Source organism: Ricinus communis, chromosome 5, assembly GCF_019578655.1.
Source record: "Ricinus communis isolate WT05 ecotype wild-type chromosome 5, ASM1957865v1, whole genome shotgun sequence".
Classification (NCBI taxonomy): domain Eukaryota; kingdom Viridiplantae; phylum Streptophyta; class Magnoliopsida; order Malpighiales; family Euphorbiaceae; genus Ricinus; species Ricinus communis.
Genome location: NC_063260.1, coordinates 1,637,174 through 1,655,893, shown reverse-complemented (window position 1 = coordinate 1,655,893; position 18,720 = coordinate 1,637,174). Strand labels below are relative to the sequence as shown.

Below are 18,720 nucleotides of genomic sequence, written 5' to 3'. Positions count from 1 at the left end.
TTATTCAATATAGAATTTCATGGTAAATTAACCAATATATATATATATTAATTATTTTATTTCTAAAAATATAAAAAAATCAAATTGCTTTGAGTGTTGTCATGTTTTTAATTCATATTTTTATTTATTTTTTCATATAAAAAATAAATTGTGTTTGTTAAGACATTTTACATAATATTTAGAAAATAAAACTATTTTCAATAAACAAATAAGTGTTGTTTTCATATTTTCTTTATTTTTTTTATTTTTTCTCTTTATATATTCTTTTTTATTTTTTTCTTCACTTTTTTCTCCACAATTTGTTTTTTATTATTCTTTTCAATTTCATTACATTCTTATATAAAATTAAATAAGAAATTATTTTTAAACACAACAACTAAATGTATTAAATATTTATTAGCTTTTTATAATAAAAGATAAAAAATGATACCAAACTAAATCTTTGGGCCTGCATGCTTATAGAGAGTTTATTTTTAATTTTTATTTAAAAAAATAAAAAAAATAATTATTTTCATAAAAATTTTGTAAAATTTATGAAACTTGTATATGTTATAATTATTATTTTTTTGTTTTCATCTAAAAACAAATAACTTCTTGTATAAAGAAAATATAAAACAAACATATTAAATTTGTTTTTAAAAAATTTTCAATGTTTGGTTATAATTTTAACAACATAAAAAACCATTTTTTATTTTAATTAAAAAAAAGCACAAATAAATTCAAAATTCTATTTTCTGTTTTTATTTAAAAAATTTAAAAACTAATATATTTTTATATAAGTAAATAAACCCATAAAATTTTATTTTTTGGGCGTCAATTGATTGTCTATCTCAAATTTTTATTTTATTATTTATTTGACTGTACAAATTTATTAATTTTATCCACTTTATGTAATATTTAATTTAATATTATTTCATGTCAATGTGATATGGGTTCAATCTTTAAATTTTAACTCTCTAATGTAACCCGGTCATAGACATGATTGCATTCTAAAAGGAACAAAGAATCATTAAAAGGAGATAGAGAGAGAGAGAGAGAGAGCTTTAACCTTTTGAAATTATTTAACTCTGCGAATGGAGGACCATTGTCTTAGAGAGTGACTCGTTGATTCCGAGTCAGCTCAACTCGCTGAATACAACTGTAGATATGGAGCTACTTCGCTTCCACCTGATTGTTGAAGACGTTATTTATTTGTTTGAATTCTAGTTTCAATTCTTTATTTTTCTTTTGGTTTCTGTTGAGCGTACCTGCAGCAACAGCGTCGCCCATTGTTGCTTGTTCAGCAGATCATAAATGTTGTTGCTTGTTCAGCAGTTGCTCCTTCCGCGGTTGTTGCCTTTGTGAACTCTGAGCGTTGCAGCAAGCAACAGGGTATATGAATCCCAAATGGGTTAAAATCAGCCGAAATGTTCTTAGGAAAAATATTGGAAATATTTTTTTTTTTTTATAAAATTTACAGTATTTTTTTAATTTTATTGTGTTAAAATATTAAAAATACAGTTTTAAATTCTTGTAATTTACAATTTTAGTTGATTTTTTATTTTAGTTTTTTATAAGATAATTAAAAAATAACCATACTGTAAATAATAAAAAATTACATAATATTACTAAAAATGATATTTTCTCTTATTAGATTTAAGAAAAAAACTTAAATGGATATTTTCTCCATTGATATGTAATTTAATCGGGTTTCAAAGATATGTTTAATTAGTTTTCTTGATGGAATTCCATCAAAGTGCAATTTGATCATTGATTTTGTCATATGGATTCAATTTAGTCTTTTTTTTTTTAATAATAGATTTTTTAACTTAAATTTTTTATATATTTGATTAAAATATAATTCTATTTTAAAAAAATTGAACACAAAAAGTAATTAAGAATTTATAATTTTATTTATTTTATAATTTTAATACAATTAATGCTATTAATCAATAAATAGTTATTATCACCATTATTTTTACTGAAATCGCTCTCATCTCTATCGTTCTCGGTACTATTATTATTGTCGCTCTTAATACTATTATTAATATAATTGTCTATTTCATTATCATTATTAATTAAAAAAATAAGAATACTATAAGAATATTTATTTTTATTCTCTTTCTATGGAGTCTGTAACTAGCTCTCTCATTTTCTAATAAATATAATTAATTTGAGTTAAATATGTAAAAATTTAGATTAAATATTCTAAATTTTTTTAAAATAACTAAATTCAACCAAAACAATAACTAAACTTTATTCCTTTCCTTTTTCACCATCGAACAATGAACCTAGGAAAATTCACTGTCCAAAGCAACAAAGAACAAGCAAAAATATGCTTAGCCGCTGAATTTCCTTGGCGATCAACAAAAGAAAATAAAACGAGAAAAAAATAAAGGAAATTGACAATATAATAATAGGATTTCTATGCATAAATTAAAATTTGAAAGGTTGTTATTGTTACAATTGTATATTAAAAGAATAAAATTAATTCTTATATATTAGTATTTGCAACAAATCAAAAAATAGTAATTTTAAACGGTAAGTTCTAATTAAAATATTCTTTTTATTTTGTATTTCAAATTTATATATCAGATTAAATTTCTGATTTCAACGCCCAACCTTATGAAATTTATGTACTTAACATTATGCCTTGCAGTTTCATAAATTCACTAACGGCTACCTTCACTTGTATACTTTTAAATTATTATATTAAGTTTTAAATATAAAATTTTTAACAATAAAACTCATATTAAACTATTTTGACACTGTTCCTTTTAATAATCATAATAAATGATATTACATTAAAATCAATAGTTAAATAATCATGAAAGTTCATCAACAAGCAAAGTTTAAACTCTAATCTAATACATGTCTTAGCAAAAATTCTACAAATATTATGATAAAAATACAATTAAAGAATTAATTTGAGTCGTTTTTAAATAATTTACACAATTAAAAATGAAAATAAATTATCTGAAAACAGATTTAAGAACAAATAAATAAATGCCACCTCCCAATGGTAATATTTTTATTTTATAAAGAAAAACAAAGGCTAATAAAAAATTTACAAATAAAAAGCTATCAAATACGAGTAAATACCAAAAAGCTACAAACAGGTGAAAGAAAAAAAACCCTAAATAAGCCTTCTACATAACAACACAGGCATTTGGGTTGTCATCGCTGAAGGCAGTAGTAGTCTTAACTTCAAAAGAGCTAGCACGTGCGAGAGGAGCAGCCTCAGGATCCTCCAGCACATTCCGGACATACCCAGGTGGGGCCTTCCTATCGTAAGCTCCTGGTGCATAAGGGTGAGGAAGTTCATCGTACGGTATGTATGGCCAGAAATCAGCCCTCTTACCCGTTCGATGTCTGACACGTTGCAATACCTTGTTTGGGTCCACGTATCCGGTTACAGTGAGCTTGCTTTGCTTACGTTCTACTTCCACATTTGTCACTCCCTTCATTCCTTGTACTGATTTCTTCACCTTTTTCACGCACCCTTCACAGTCCATTTTCACTTTGATCTCTACTGTCTGCCATTGATGTATGCAGAGACATGCATCCATTTTGAAATTACATTACATTAGTCATTACATTCAGACCTGTTCCATGGTCGCTTTTATTGGGCTTTTCGAAGAAATCTTTATCGACTTCTTCGAATTGAGGTTTGGATTAAGGTAAAAATTCCTTTTCGGACTAGATTTATCATTTTTATAATATTTTATAATAAAAATTATAAGAGAATAAAATTATTTATAACTTTAGCTTGAAAATTAACTAAATGTAATGAATATAATTTGTACACTTCTATTATTGGGTTAGTCACTTTTAATGTACTACATAGAAAATCTAACATAGTAAAAGCAAATTATGTGAATATTTTGATGAATTCCATAACATTGAGACCATATAGACTTTAATGAAGAACCAGAAATACGTTAACACCATCACCTTCTTTTATCATTTAAATGGAAGTATAAAACAACAATATATAATTATAATTATACGCAGCATAGATTCATTCAAGAAAAGGAGAGCTAAGACTCATGATTATCTAGAAATGGCATAATTTAGAATTAGTTACCTTCAATTGTTTACTTCTGAGCTTCTTACTATCATGGTGGTGGTGGTGGTTGCCACCACAGAGTTGAGAGCAGAAATCGAGAAGACCCATCGCCGCAGCAACAATGGCAAAAATGAGCTCTCCCTGAACTATCAAACTGTTCGTATAAAATTCCACAAGCAAAAAGACGAGGTGGCGGTGGTGTCCTCAGTACTCATCAGCTTGAGCTGCTGCTACCGTGGTGCTCTTCTGGACTGACACATGTGAACATACTATTTTCATTACACGTGGACAAACACGATCTAGTACAAGTCATGGAGCGTTGGTGATGGTGAAATAATTTAAAACTTCGAGTAAAGTTTTTGCAACACTATATCGAGCTATCACCAATTAATTGTTATTTTCTAAACCAAAACTTTTTAATTATTCATCTTTTTTTAATTTATTTTTATATATTAAAATAAAAATAATAAATTTTATAATATCTATAAAATTATAATTTAATTATATCTTATAATTAAATATATTAAATATTTTTTTATCTGAATGGACTATTAAAAATGATAGTAATCTAGAATTGAAAAAGTGATATATATTAAAATCTCTGTACAAGTTTCTTTCAAAGCATACGGCTTTGTGGGTGTAGATAATGATATCTATACATATAAATTTTATATATCATAAAATGAAAAAAAAAAGTACTACATGACGGGATATATAGGAATCCAAATCCGCCGAATCGCTCATCTTATATTCTTCTACATCTTAGGTCTTTCCGTTCCTTCATCTAGCTTATATTTTTCATGTAGCATTCAGACCGAATGACTCCGTGAAATTGCATTAATACTTCCACATATTAGGTGGAACATAGGAGACATTTCTATTTTTTTACCAGAGAATCTTTAGAATTACCATTACTTAGCTTTCAATTCGCTTCTGACCATCAAATGAAATGAGAATAACCCTCTCTTTGAAATAAGGGATGCTTCTAGTTAAATATGCATATAGTTTATTAGTTTTAAATACATATTTATAATTTTATCTTTATTTCTATAATAAATTAATACATGTATTATATCCAGTGAAAAATAGTATTTTAAGATTTTTATAAATAACTTGTATTTTAAACTCTATAATGAGTGTTCTGAATATTAGTATTTCTGTAAAATAATTTCTTTTAGTTATTTTTTTAGCTAAACTATTGTTGGTGATTGATAAAAAAAATTTATTTCCTCACTGAAATATATTTTTATATTATATTTAGTTGAAATCCATACAATAAGTGAAATTCGTTTTATCAAAATTTATGTGCATCGAATAAAGTGTAAATTAATTTAAAATTCTATATAATAGTTAAATTTTAATAAAATATATAAAATCTTTAAATAAATTTCACATTAATTTGTCAATATATTTCATAACAGTAAAAAATTATTTCAACCTTGTTATTTTTATTTTATTTATTTTATATTTTTTCTTAATTTTCAAATGAAATAACTTTTTTAATAAATTTTAACTAAATATAATATTAGAAAGACAAAGAAAACTTATATTATTTAGGTTATTTATTATTATTAACCTTAAAAATTATATTCAACAGCACATTATATAGCTACACATATCATAAAATTTTAGAATTACCATGCAAAACCAGGATATCTAAACTAGTGTATTTCTAAAAGAAAATATTATTTTTATTGTACAATTTTTTTTAAATACCACTTTTTATTTTTATTTTTAAATACGATATGATTTTTTTCAGTTGTTGTTTAGTAACAAGAACTAAAGAAAAAACAAAACTGTATTTTAAAAAAGTTAAAAAAAGCCATAATTTTTGATATTTTCACATAATAAAAAGAAGAAATTAACATCGTAAATTTAATGAAAAATGAATATTTTTATTATCTTTTTATATTTAATTATGCACAAGTTCAGGTATAATATAATCAATCTAAAATTAATTACTTAATTTGAGTCCATGACATATAGTATAATAAACCCACAGTTACTAAATTAAGTTAAGCCTATATCACTAAATTATGTTCATATTACATGTCTCAAATAATCTCATAACCTTATCACTCCTAATTATGGTTACTTCCTTATGTCTCAAAGTGTTCTTCAACTTGCTCTACATGGGAAGCTAACTGCCTCGCCTGTGGTAATAAGAATATGTTCACAAAACATATGATTCAGTTTAACAACAGTAACTCAAATTAACCATGTTTAGAGTGTGTTTAAGATTGCCCTTGAATATTTAAAAAATAGGTTTAATTTCTTTTTAATTTAATATATCAATTTTAAAAACTATAAATTTTTAAAATTTCATATTTAGATTAAAGATAAAAATAATGAATTCTTGTTTGAAATTAAGGATAATTTTGACATAATATAAATTTAGTAGAATAGTATTAAAATATAAAAAAAATATTATGATAATTTATTTATTTTTAAATAGTAGATTTAGACTTTTCTATCTCCCAAGTGAGAAATTAAAATCCTAAAAAATGAGGAATTTTTAATTTTGGCATTTTTACAATTTATAGCTTGGATAAATTTGGTAAGAATAATAAATTAAAATGTTAGAATTTAAAGATAAAAATGTATTTACAAAAATGGCCAAACATAATGTGATGGTTTTGCTTAATAAAAATAAAGAAGTCATTTGCTTACACCTGTTTCATGGTCTCTATCAAATTTTAAAGAGAAAAAAAAACAAAAAAAAAACCAATTGAATAGTGTACTGGAATTTGAAATCTTGACATCTCATAAGCTTGATGTAACTTCATAAAGAACCAATTACATAAGATAATCTTGCCCATTTGTCAAGGAATTAATTACTTGGATTCTAATCCAACTAATGTGTCTCATGAGTTAAGATGCAAGTTGACTAAGATACCTTAGTTTTAAGGTATGATATCTTAAAGATTTGATCCTTGACATTTTATGTATTCATTTGGGCACAAATCTCATCCATATGACAGAAACATGTGACATTTCTCAGTTTGTTTGAAGAAGATAAGGTGACAACATAAGACATGTTTATCAATTTCACCAAAATCTTATGCAAGGTTTTAAATAGTACAAATACATTGATTCAAGCCAAAGAAGAGCAAATTAGATGTATATATATAATTTCTAGCACATATATATGCTTAATCCTAGAGAAGTTTCTTTTATAGGCTTTGTCAACTATAACTTTTATAATAGATAGTATATATATATTAGTAATTAAGTTTCTTGAAATTATTGGGCATGAGAGTTGGAAAAATGTCTAATACATCAAATAGTTGCTTGACTTTTCCATTTTGACAACAATTCAAATTTAAAATAATTTTCAAATTAAAATAAACATATGTTATTATATACTAATCAAATAATTCTATGATAGACATTTGGCTTCTAGTAGAAGCTTTTTTTTCCTTTAAAGAAAAGAGTCAAGGTGAGGGTTCCCTCATTTTCTTTCTTAGTGGCAGATATGCATAACCACTCACATAAATTGTCTTTATTATATTTTCAAATCCCTCCCACATTAATGGTAATGCATGTATAATTGATATAAGTACTTTTTTTTTAAGGAAAATGCATTATTAGGCTTTTAAATTTTTTAAATTTATTTTATTGACTCTTTTAATTTTAGTTTGTTTAATTAATTTTTATATTTTTAATTTTATTTTAATTAAAAACTCAACAGTTATTAATTAAAGTAAAATATAAATAAAAATTTCACAAAAAAATTAAATTACTTTTACCTTAGTTTTACTAATTATAATAATAATAATAATATATTTTTGGGATAGACTTGTTGATATATCTTATACTCATTCTATCACTCATTTGATTGATGAAATCTGAATCTTAGATATTATGTATCTAGATTCGACTAACTTAAAATTCAAATTTTAAATGAGTTTGAGACTAGAATATAAAAATATATAATATATCTTTTATCAAATTTATAGTTTTTTTATTTTTATTATGATTAAGATATTAGAAATCCACTGTTTAATTTTTTTTTTCAAATTTATGATTTTAGTTAATTTTTAATTTTTTTGGATACTTTTAAGTAAAATAACAACAAACAATTAAAAAAACTGAAAATAACTGAAAAACGACTACGCTATAATTTAAAAAGTAACATTTAAAAAAATTTACACAGTGAAAATGATATTTGTTATTAATTTTACTAATTTCTTAAAAATTTCCTAAATTATATATTTTTAAGGTCCATTCTAGTTAGATTGAATCTGAAAAATTTATATATCTAATTAAATAATTTCTTATAATATTTATAATTTATGTAGACTAAATTTAACATGAAGTTAAGCGGAATCATTTAGCTGGTTTGATTTGAGTTTAGTTCTATTTATCTACTTCTACATTTTCGTCTACAGTTCCTTTTATGGAAATAATGGATCTTTTTCTTTTTTCTATTTATTATTATTTATTAAAATTTCTTACATTGATGCATTATAATTTTTAGATTGGTAATTTGTTTTTTATTTTAATTGAATGATTAAGATATGTTTTTTTTTTGGAATTTTTTATAGAGTTCTTTTATTCTTTTGTGATGATATTGAAATTTAAATTTTTCTTAATAGATATATATTTATAAAATTTAATAGCGCAAAGGTATAAATATTGTTTTTGCAATTAGACTTATTTAAAATTTTAAAAAAAAATTAAAAAAATCGAGGTGTAACTGACCCGCTTTAAGGATTCATGAGATTCAAGTGGTTCCTACTGTTGGTGAGTGTTGATGCCACTGGGGTTTCACGGCCTAAGCCTTTTTGTTTGGTTTCTGATCTCTTGCTTTTCTTGTTTTCTTTGGCTTTAACCCTCCCTTGTATCGAAAAAAATAAATTAAAATAAATAAATTAGAGAAAATAAAAACAAAACGGAAAAGGAATTAAAAAAAAAAGAGGCGGCTCAAGATTTTTATTTTTTATTTTTTAATTTTTTATGTAAAAGTAGTGGTGCATGTTCATCTACATTGGTAGTAAAGGATAACAATCAAAAAGTAAAATTTTCTTTTATGATATAGTATAAGACAATTTGATTTTTTATTTATTTATGAAAATTGTAATGACTGGTGGAGTATATAATAAAAATAGTTATTTTTTTATATTACTATAATTAAAGTAGACTTGAAGCTATTTTTAAATAAGAAATCAAACCACTTGCAAAGCTAGAGTGATGGGTTGAAAAACTTACACATGGCACAAATAATCAGCTAACCTCAAATGGAGAAAGAAGCTCGACAATGGGAATGAATTCATACACTTGTTATAAGGTTCAAGAAATCAGGCATTACATTAATTTATAATAATAATAAGAATGTAGAAACACATTCACTCAAGAAGTTAATCAAGGCAATATGACCCTTCAAGCTACATCACCAATTTATCCAGCTGATGCAACTGTACCCTAGATGGCCACCAATCAAAAACAGCAACAACAGCAAAGAAAAGAGGAATATATTAATGGAACCCTATAGCTATCTCAACTGTTAGCTTACATCTGTAACTTCAATTAAATGTGTTTTGTGAGTCCAATAAATAGCTAACACACCATAACATATGATCATTGATAGATTTGTATCTATTGTCAAACATTTGTTGGTTTTCTATCCTTGAGAAAAGAGAAACAAAAGAATAGAAGATAATGAAGTTTCTTCCTGTCTCTATTTTGTTGCTTCTTTTATTAGGCAACAGTTTGTTTCCTCTGAATTATGCAGTTCCTTCCATAAGTCTGCCTAACGATAGAAAGGTTCCAGCAGTTTTTGTATTTGGAGATTCCATTGTTGATACAGGCAACAACAACTATATCAAAACTAGTGCTAAATGCAACTTCCCACCTTATGGGAGAGACTTCATTGGTGGAAAACCAACTGGAAGATTTAGCAATGGAAGGGTCCCTTCCGACCTTATAGGTACTCGCACTTTCTTTCTATTAATTGGTTTCTATTGGGTTCGAATTTGAGACTTTATAACTTTAGAGACAAGTTGAATATCAATTCGGCATTCCATTCATATCTTTACAACTTTTACATGTATAATATGATTTTTTTCTTACGGATAAGTTTTAATTTAATAATAAATGAATTATTTTTAAAATCATGATATTATGATTTAGGGTTTTAATTTAATATATAGCGATATTTTTTTTTTTTTCCTTTACTTTAGAGTGCATCACTTAATAATTATTGCAACAAAAGATAAAAGGGAAAGAAAAAACTAGTGGGAAACTATAAAAAGAAAAAGAAATTGAGCAACTATATATATATACTTGGATCATCAGCTGAAGCATTAGGAGTAAAGAAAATCTTGCCGGCATATCTTGATCCAAATCTGCAGCTTCAAGACCTCCTCACTGGAGTATGCTTTGCCTCCGGCGGCAATGGCTACGATCCAATTACATCAACACTAGCGGTACTAATCGATCTCTCTTCTCCACCTTTCCATATATATGTATGAATAGATTAATTTTAATATTTTGAATTGGTTGATCTGCAGCCTGCGTTTTCCTTGTCCGATCAATTAAACCAGTTCAAAGAATACACACAAAAGATAAAATCAGCTGTCGGAGAAGAAAGAAGTGCAGCGATATTATCCAAAAGCGTCTTCGTAATCTGCACAGGAGCCAACGACATCGTCAATAATTATTTTACTCTTCCTTTCAGAAGACTGCACTACGATGTGAATTCTTATGCTGATTTCTTGGTCAACTCGGCTTCAAGTTTTATCCAGGTACGTACATTATCAACAACCACAGCCACAAATAGGAAAAATCTAAGTGCAAAAAGTGGGTTTATGTGTCACAAGATCATTACTGCACCATATTAATTCTTATGTATGAAAGTCAATTGATGAAAAAGACTTGCTGTTGAGGATTTATTATTTGCACAGTTAGAGATACTTTTCTTTCTCTTTCTTATAAAAAATATTATGATTTGAAATTGAATTCAGTGAGAATTATTATCTGCACGGTGAGAATTCAGTGGATTCATTTCAAATCAATTTTGAAAATGAGACTGAATTTAAAATTAAAATAAATTAAATAAATTGTACGTAAATATAAAATGAACAGCATCCCAATAATCTAACTAAATAAATTAATTAGAATTTAAAATCACTTAAAAATTTTATAATATAAAATAGAATAATTAAAAAATCAATTATTTTAATTAACTTAGTTTAACCAAATTATTTGATATATAACCGAATCGAATAAAATTGGTTCGGTTCGGTTTTTAGATTGCTTGGGGGAGTCTAATTCAGCATGAGTTCCAATACAAGTGCTGGTAAGCGATGGACATTAGTGGGGGTTTGGTCAGGGGTTTATTACATAAGTAAACATCAAGCATTTATAGCAAAAATTGATGGGTATAAGCTTAGATACGTTGCCTGTTGGCAGCATAGCTTTGTCTTAGCTCCTGCTGATAACACGTAGTTAAAGTTGGTGGTACCATTATTCCAGTAATTAATTAAATATATAAGGACTTGTGGTAGCAAATATAGTTTTCTGTTGCTGCCTTCAAGAAGGTAGTTAGATGTCATCAAATAGAAAATTAAACCATCAAGATGATGAGGTATGAAACAAAATGCAATTATTTTTAGATGTATTTCATTTTAACCTCTCAAACTTTTAATTTTTTTAAAAAATTCTCTCTATATAACTTTCAAGTTTCTTAAAATTTCTATATATGTTTTAGTTGTTTTGTTTTCAAAAAATTGACACTCCAATTTTAAAATTTTTAAAAATTTAATTGTGATTTAATTAAAAATTTGAAATTTGTCTGTATTTTTTATCTATTTTGATATATAATGATAAATAAATGTTATGAAATCGTATTTTGAAATGTTTGAAAACACTATTTTAAAGATTATAGGATCATATTTGATAGAAAAAAAAAATAGAATCCAATGTAAAAAAATTAGATAAACATGAAAAATATTCAAACTTTTTCTTTATTTAACTTTTTTTGAACTTATGGCTCTATCCAATTACTCAGAATCGATGTGTTTTTGAAATTTTTTTATTTATGATTGGTGTATGTCTCTACCTATACATTAAACTTAAATAATTAATACATATTAATATTAAATAATAAAATATACACTAAATTTAGATAAAAATATCCCTATTAGTTAAGGTTGCAAGAAAGTTGGCAAAATGTCATTCAAGATACCCCTCTCTCAAATATTGCACTGTCTCACTGATTGTTTTTATATTTGACAATTCTTTGAAATGTGGCTGAAAAATAAGAACTATCTACTATTATCACATTTCCCAAAACAAGAGTTATGGACTAAGGGTATGTTTTGAATGTTGCTGAGTATTGAAAAAACAGGTTTAGTATTTTTTGATGTAATATATATTGAATTTTTTTCTTACTTTTTATAAATTATTATTTTAAATCTACTTTTGAAAAAGCATTAGTTTACCTATTATTTACAAAAATAATTTTCAAAATTTAAAAAATAAAAATAAAATAGCAATTGAGGTTGGAAAAATACTTTTCCAACATCAATGTAAAACAATTCCTAAGCAAGTCGAATTAAAATTTATGGCAAAACTCACCTTTTTAGTAATAACATTAATATGTTATTCTGACACTCACCAACAACATACACAAATCAGAACGGAGAATGTCTGATATGTTGGCTAAATTTGTCTAATGAGGAAAAGAAATTGATAGGAACTATATGGACTTGGAGCAAGAAGATTTGGAGTGATGAGTTTACCGCCAATAGGATGTGTGCCATCACAAAGAACAGTTCGTGGGGGCATACAAAGAGAGTGTTTCAAGGAAGCAAATCAAGCAGCAGTCATCTTCAATTCCAAGCTCTCCTCAGCTCTTCTTTCTCTCAATTCTACACTTCATGATGCTCTTGTTATCTATCTTGATGTCTACAATCCATTGCTTTCCCTCATTCAAAATCCTGCTAAATATGGTAATCTATTATCAACACAAACATATATCACTGTTATAAATAAACAGGAAAAATGGACTTGAGTAAAGATATAAAATCTACCACTGGACTAAATTTGTGGGTGCAAAACAGTCTTTTTAAAGTAAAAATAGATCGGCCTAATTTAATTACGACAATTATGGATATTTTTTATTTTTCCTTTAATTATCTTATTCACATAATGCGAGTAAAGAAAAATGCATGATGCATGATTTTGCTGTGGATGCAGGGTTTAATGTGGGAAATAAAGGATGCTGTGGCACAGGAAAGATAGAGGTGACATACCTTTGCAATAGCTTTGATGACCCATTAACCTGCAAAGATGACACCAAATACGTTTTCTGGGATAGTTTCCATCCTACAGAAAAGGCCTATGAGACCCTTGTCACTATTGTCCTCAACAAGGCTGGCAGTCTGTTCTGAATTCATTGTTAGCCCCTCACATTGATGAAATTATTATTTAATTGGGAAGATAAGCATCCTATATACATTGTGTTTTGGTATGTTGAAAATAATAATGTAACCTAAACATGTTTTGATTGCATATTTCTCTAGCTGATTTTAAGTGGAAATGCATGACATCAATCAATATATGAAAAGTATAAGATGATTAATCGAGAGTCAGTTCTAAAAGGAAAAGTTATATGATCTTTAGCATTTTGCAAATTTAACATTACTATCCCACGCTGTGTCAATAATATTATATCAAATTTATAATCAATAATTTAAATTACAAAAACCAAAGTTTCACATTATTAAAATTAAAATTTCACTTTAAATTTGCAAAACCTGCTTCAACTAACCCATTAATTTATTGAACTTTCAACTATAGTTAGATTTGTGTCACCTCTAAATATATTTTTATTGCCAAAGGTTTGGTAAAATATTCAAACTAGTTAATGCAATTAAAGGTCTAGTCACTTTCAAACTAAGCAATAGGGTTTGTAATTTTTAATACAATTCGATTATGACAAGATAAATAGATTTTAATTATAAATGGGTCAATATATTTTTGACATAAAAAAATTATATTTAAATGAGTCGACTTATCTAATCCGCGAGTAATACAAATATATATGTTGATTTAAAATGATTAATATACATAATATGTATATATACATTCTTGTTATATATTTATATAGGTAATTTTATTATTTGTAAATTATAAACATTCAATTATGTTTTAAAATAATAATTTAAATATGAGTTATTTTACACTTGAATTAATATATTTTTTAAAATTTAAATAATTAATTTTTATCTAAAAATATTTTATTTTATTAAATAGTAGATCTATCCATGTTACGGTATTTGAGTTTAATATTTTATACATTTAGTCAAAACAATTATTTATTCATATATTTTAACACAACGGATTAAACACCACAGAACACAAATTGCCAGCTAATTGAATAGTTGCTCTGCTGGACCAGTTTCATTTCCCATCGATATAGCTAAAACATTTGTTTGTGGGTATGACTCACTAAGGACATTGGCAATAATTTTGATGTAACAGGTTTTGAAGAGACAACTAGAGGATGATGTGGCACAGGAAATATAGAGGTGGCTACACTGTGTAATCGTATAGATGACATAAAATCATGTGAAGATGCTTCAAATACAAATTGTAGGATAGATAAGTTACCATCCAATAGAGAAACCTCACCAAATCCTTACACCTTTAGTCCTTAAAAAGTTTTGTACAAATTCTTCTGGGTTGGTGTTCACAAAATTCCATGCCAAATTAATCATCTCCCTGATGAAATCATTCTGTGTAAAGGTGCAAGATAATCTATCAAGTTCCGAATAGAATTACCCTGAATGATCTGAAACTTCATTCAATGTTTGGCACGTGTAGTTCACATGCTTTGCAGCTTGATGAATATCATTTTGGTTTAGTATCTAAGCCTATTTCTACCAGAAGGCTTCTTCTTCTTGTATTTATGATGAACTACTTGCTTCTTGCATTATTCTCCAAATAGGCTTTTAGTAGAATAAGAAAAAGAAGTATAAAGGAGAGAGGGATTGATGAGAAAGAGAAAATAAAAGTAGGGTGAGAAAGAGGGGAAGATATGCAAAGAGAAAGATGAAGAAATAATGAGAATATTATGGTCCAAAAATATGTTGTTTTAGATTGTGAAGTCCAATTCCAAAATTCCACCTATTTTGGTACAAATTTGATTTTAGTTATATTCAATTTCATATAATTGAATCCTAAGAATATGCCACAAAATTTCATAAAATTCACTTGTTCCAGACCAACTGTTAGGCTTTGAATAGAGAAGAGGTACATAATTTAGCAGCAAGCATAAAGGAAAAGAATGCAAAGTGATTCAAGGCTTGTGCATAAAAAAAATGACCCAAAACTGATGTCCATGGATTCTTTTTACATATCAAAGGCATATAAAAACATTATGAAACTACTAATACAAAATACTGGTTCTTTGAGAAGAAAGACATTCTTTCAAACATATATAGAAATATACAAGTAACCAGTTGCAAATATATTATTACCACAGCCACACCTAAAATTTTCTAACTCCTAATGCAAATCTAAAGTCCACTTTCATCTCCTTAATATTAACCCAGCAAAGCTACAAAATTGCATACTTCCTTTCCTGACTATGACTACCTATAGTGATAGAAAACAAACTATACACAAAGGGGAACACGAGGCAATAGAATAGAGATCAGCGAAGCTTATTCTGAGCAACAGCTTGGCATAACTCATCCTCGTAGAATAAAGCCCGGTTAGAGGCCAATGATTTGCATAAGGGCTTAGACAAAGCAGATGGTACCATGTATCTCGAAGGAAATGCTGAGTCTTGGAAGAGAACAGCAGCAATTTGCTTCATCTCAGTGACTTTGACGCGAGAGGGTGGCCGTGGACCATGCCTTGGTGCTTTAGGAGTATGTGGGCTTGGCATGAAAGCGCCCTTTCCATCCCCCTTGCTGCAGTTATCGTTCAAACAACATGAGCACAACTAAAACAAGGGCAAAAACAAACTCTATCATAATAAATCATAATTTTTTTATATTCACCTCACAAATGGCCAGTGTTCAGTGGGACGTGGTGTCATCACTCTCAAAATCTCCTGCCGGGAGCGATCTGGTGTTGTGTAGTTGAAATGAAATTGCCTAGCAAGCACAACCTGCTCACAACAAGAAAGAAGAGATTTATCAGTTATCAATTCAATCTAATATATGATACTCAACAAAGCCAATTCAAATGGCTACATATCCAGGCAGTAGAACAGAAAAAGGGACTGAGAAACCTACTGCTCTTCTAATCCTTCGAGATACATGGAAAACTGCCCTCAGTTGGTCATGATGCAGGTGACAGAGTATTTTCACCTTAAGAAATAGCAAAAACAAAAAAGAATCAGCACACAGGATTTAAACTGAAAAGAGAATAGCAAAGATAAAGATTAAGGAGAAAATCTGTGTCCCATTTATAAACATCAAAGCAATGGAAGTTAAATATTCTACAAAGTTCAAACTCCATCTTGCCTACTGAAAGGAACAAATTGCTGTCACAAACACTAAATGGGAAAGGAAACAGAAAAATAACAAACAGACTATAACAAAAAGATATAAACTGAGATATTGACTAGAAGATATTTGCAATAATAAATTTACTTTTACTCATTGATTTAATTACAACCTCAGAACTTAACATATTCTGTGTTCCATCAGTTGGACATTTCTGGAACTCAGCCTTCTCTAAATTAAAGAAAAGCCCTTTAAGCCTATAAAATATTCATAAAGCGGCCTTCTCATAGTAGCAGAAACTGACAGGCAAAAAAAAAAGCATAAACCACAGTAGAACATGATACTCCAAAGCATGCCTCCCGTTGTATAGATAGCAAAATGATGTTTCAGAACTACATAGGGAAATCTAGAGAATACAAAACAAAATTTCCTATGATAATAACATAAAACAGAATTTAAGTAGTCTCATCTTGGTATAGCTCAACAAATTAGTCTCCAAAACACATCCAGCCGTCTGAATCAGACAAACAATTGCCTGTAGTTCCTATGTATTTTGAGGACATGTCAGTTAGTAGAACAACTTTGGATTATCCATGATATATTTGTTCTTGTTTTCTGCTTCGTTAAGACATTAAAAAAGAAGAAAACAGAGAACAGATTGTCTCATTCATCTAACAGTAACTTAAATTTGTTTCTTCAAAAGGATATGTTCATTTCACAAACACAAGAGAGGATCAGATCAGAACCAACTACAGTACAAATAAATCTTCAGCATCTAAACTATACCTCAAAGGCACATTCATATGGACATAGTTTTCACAAACACACACAAAGAGACAGAGACAAATAGGGTCAAAAGAAATGATTACCAGTAAATCCATAGGAAGAGATTCAAGCCTAGAATCAGATTCACAATCTTCAGTTCTCGGCGTCTTGGGTGTCCTAACCAAATAACTGTGTTTAAGTAAATCAACTGGTGATAACATCAAAGGGCTTTTATCAATAACACTATTATTCTCAATCATGATATCATCTCCCTCAGCCTTCTTATTCGTGAGAACAGCAACCCGTTTCTTCCCAAGATCAGTACATGACTTCGTAGCCGTAGAAGCCTTATTATATCGAAGCTGAGCAAGGGCACCTGGCTTCAGATATCTACTGCTAGAGCTCCGTAATCGCCTTTTTTGCTTGGGAGTTCTCGAATCCCTTTCTTTTGGAGATACTTTTCCCATAATTTACACTTATTACTCTTTTACATTCAATCAATAGTCACTCAGAAATAACTTAAGTCCTCATCAAATGACACCTGAATCACATAACTCCAGTAAATTCATTCAATAAAACACACAAAAAATGCCCCAAAAAAATTAATAAAACTAACAAAAACTTACAGAATTACAAAATCTCATCAACTACCTTCAATTTATTTACCTGCGAAAAAAAATCCGAAAAAAAATCAAATCAAAATAAGAAACGACCGTAAAAATGAAAACATAAACACCAAATCAGAACCATAAGGCTAAAATAGTAATAAAAAAATACAATACAGAGGCTGAACTCACCCGAAATTTCAGGAGATCACATAAAAATCTCAAGAGAGAACGAAGGAACAGAGGAGGCTCTAGAGAGAGAAAGAGTTGTTCTTTAGTGAGAGAAAGTCTGTGAGGGAGAGAGGGAAAAAGACGGGGCCTGCTAGGGTTTGCTCTTTATTTGAATTTCTTTATTGATTCATTGCCCGCCAAAATTTTCAATGTATTTGTGATTTGCAAAAGTTTGGTGTGACTTGGATCGTACGTGGCAAGATCTCGTTGGTCGGTCAGGTGAACAAATTACCACAAGCGCTGTTATCGAGGTCTATTTTATTTGATAATGCCGTAGATTTCGCACTTCGCTGACTTAATTAGATTTTTGCTTACTTTTTGAATATTGGGATTAAATGACTAAATTAGCCTCTTGGTGATGATGTGGGACCTAGTCAGATAGTACGTGTGAGAGGCATTCAATGCCAAATTAAACCCCTTCACGCACTATTAATTGCGCGTGATTGCCGCTTCTTGAATATAAATGTGAAGGGTATTGTAGTCATTTCATAGAAACATCATGAGGTTCTGAAAGATAAAGTCTCTGTACATGGATTCCCTTACTATGTGGCTACGAAATATTAATTAACCCACGTGTTGTGTGTCATTATTTATTCGTGTATTCAGT

The 18,720-nt window shown here is 28.0% G+C and overlaps 3 protein-coding genes across 5 annotated transcripts; 1 reads left to right on the top strand and 2 right to left on the bottom strand.

Annotated features, from left to right (window-relative positions):
• Positions 1-2,999: 2,999 nt before the first annotated feature.
• On the bottom strand, positions 3,000-10,471 carry LOC8268083 (heavy metal-associated isoprenylated plant protein 27). The gene is made up of 4 exons (XM_002531113.3): positions 10,334-10,471; positions 8,753-8,888; positions 4,067-4,299; positions 3,000-3,515 (listed from the first exon to the last, which is right to left on the bottom strand). Exons 3-4 carry the CDS (start codon positions 4,154-4,156, stop codon positions 3,129-3,131), a joined length of 477 nt encoding a protein of 158 aa, XP_002531159.3. The 5' UTR covers positions 4,157-4,299; positions 8,753-8,888; positions 10,334-10,471; the 3' UTR covers positions 3,000-3,128.
• Positions 9,294-13,632, top strand: LOC8268081 (GDSL esterase/lipase EXL3-like). The gene is made up of 5 exons (XM_048374447.1): positions 9,294-9,977; positions 10,346-10,476; positions 10,561-10,794; positions 12,747-13,002; positions 13,250-13,632. The coding sequence occupies exons 1-5, from the start codon at positions 9,710-9,712 to the stop codon at positions 13,441-13,443; spliced, it is 1,083 nt and encodes a 360-aa protein (XP_048230404.1). The 5' UTR covers positions 9,294-9,709; the 3' UTR covers positions 13,444-13,632.
• Positions 13,633-15,349: 1,717 nt separating this feature from the next.
• LOC8268079 (F-box protein At4g35930) lies at positions 15,350-18,332 on the bottom strand. Of its 3 annotated transcripts, none has more exons than XM_015726585.3 (6): positions 18,075-18,332; positions 17,929-17,943; positions 17,382-17,818; positions 16,300-16,374; positions 16,063-16,172; positions 15,350-15,972 (listed from the first exon to the last, which is right to left on the bottom strand). In XM_015726585.3, exons 3-6 carry the CDS (start codon positions 17,742-17,744, stop codon positions 15,711-15,713), a joined length of 810 nt encoding a protein of 269 aa, XP_015582071.1. In that variant the 5' UTR covers positions 17,745-17,818; positions 17,929-17,943; positions 18,075-18,332; the 3' UTR covers positions 15,350-15,710. The 3 variants fall into 3 exon arrangements, with proteins under 3 accessions (XP_015582071.1, XP_015582070.1, XP_048230406.1); XM_015726584.3 differs by having other exon boundaries at positions 17,904-17,943; positions 18,075-18,331; XM_048374449.1 differs by having other exon boundaries at positions 17,382-17,943.
• Positions 18,333-18,720: the final 388 nt, after the last annotated feature.

Coding starts and splice junctions, on each gene's coding strand:
- LOC8268079 (XM_048374449.1), bottom strand. CDS start 17,744: ATGGGAAAAGTATCTCCAAAAGAAAGGGATTCGAGAACTCCCAAGCAA. Junction 16,375..17,381: donor CTCTTCCTATGGATTTACTG/GTAATCATTTCT, acceptor CTATTTCTTAAG/GTGAAAATACTCTGTCACCT. Junction 15,973..16,062: donor GAACACTGGCCATTTGTGAG/GTGAATATAAAA, acceptor CGATAACTGCAG/CAAGGGGGATGGAAAGGGCG.
- LOC8268081 (XM_048374447.1), top strand. CDS start 9,710: ATGAAGTTTCTTCCTGTCTCTATTTTGTTGCTTCTTTTATTAGGCAAC. Junction 9,978..10,345: donor GGTCCCTTCCGACCTTATAG/GTACTCGCACTT, acceptor TTGGATCATCAG/CTGAAGCATTAGGAGTAAAG. Junction 10,795..12,746: donor CGGCTTCAAGTTTTATCCAG/GTACGTACATTA, acceptor AGAAATTGATAG/GAACTATATGGACTTGGAGC.
- LOC8268083 (XM_002531113.3), bottom strand. CDS start 4,156: ATGGGTCTTCTCGATTTCTGCTCTCAACTCTGTGGTGGCAACCACCAC. Junction 3,516..4,066: donor TCAGAAGTAAACAATTGAAG/GTAACTAATTCT, acceptor CATCAATGGCAG/ACAGTAGAGATCAAAGTGAA.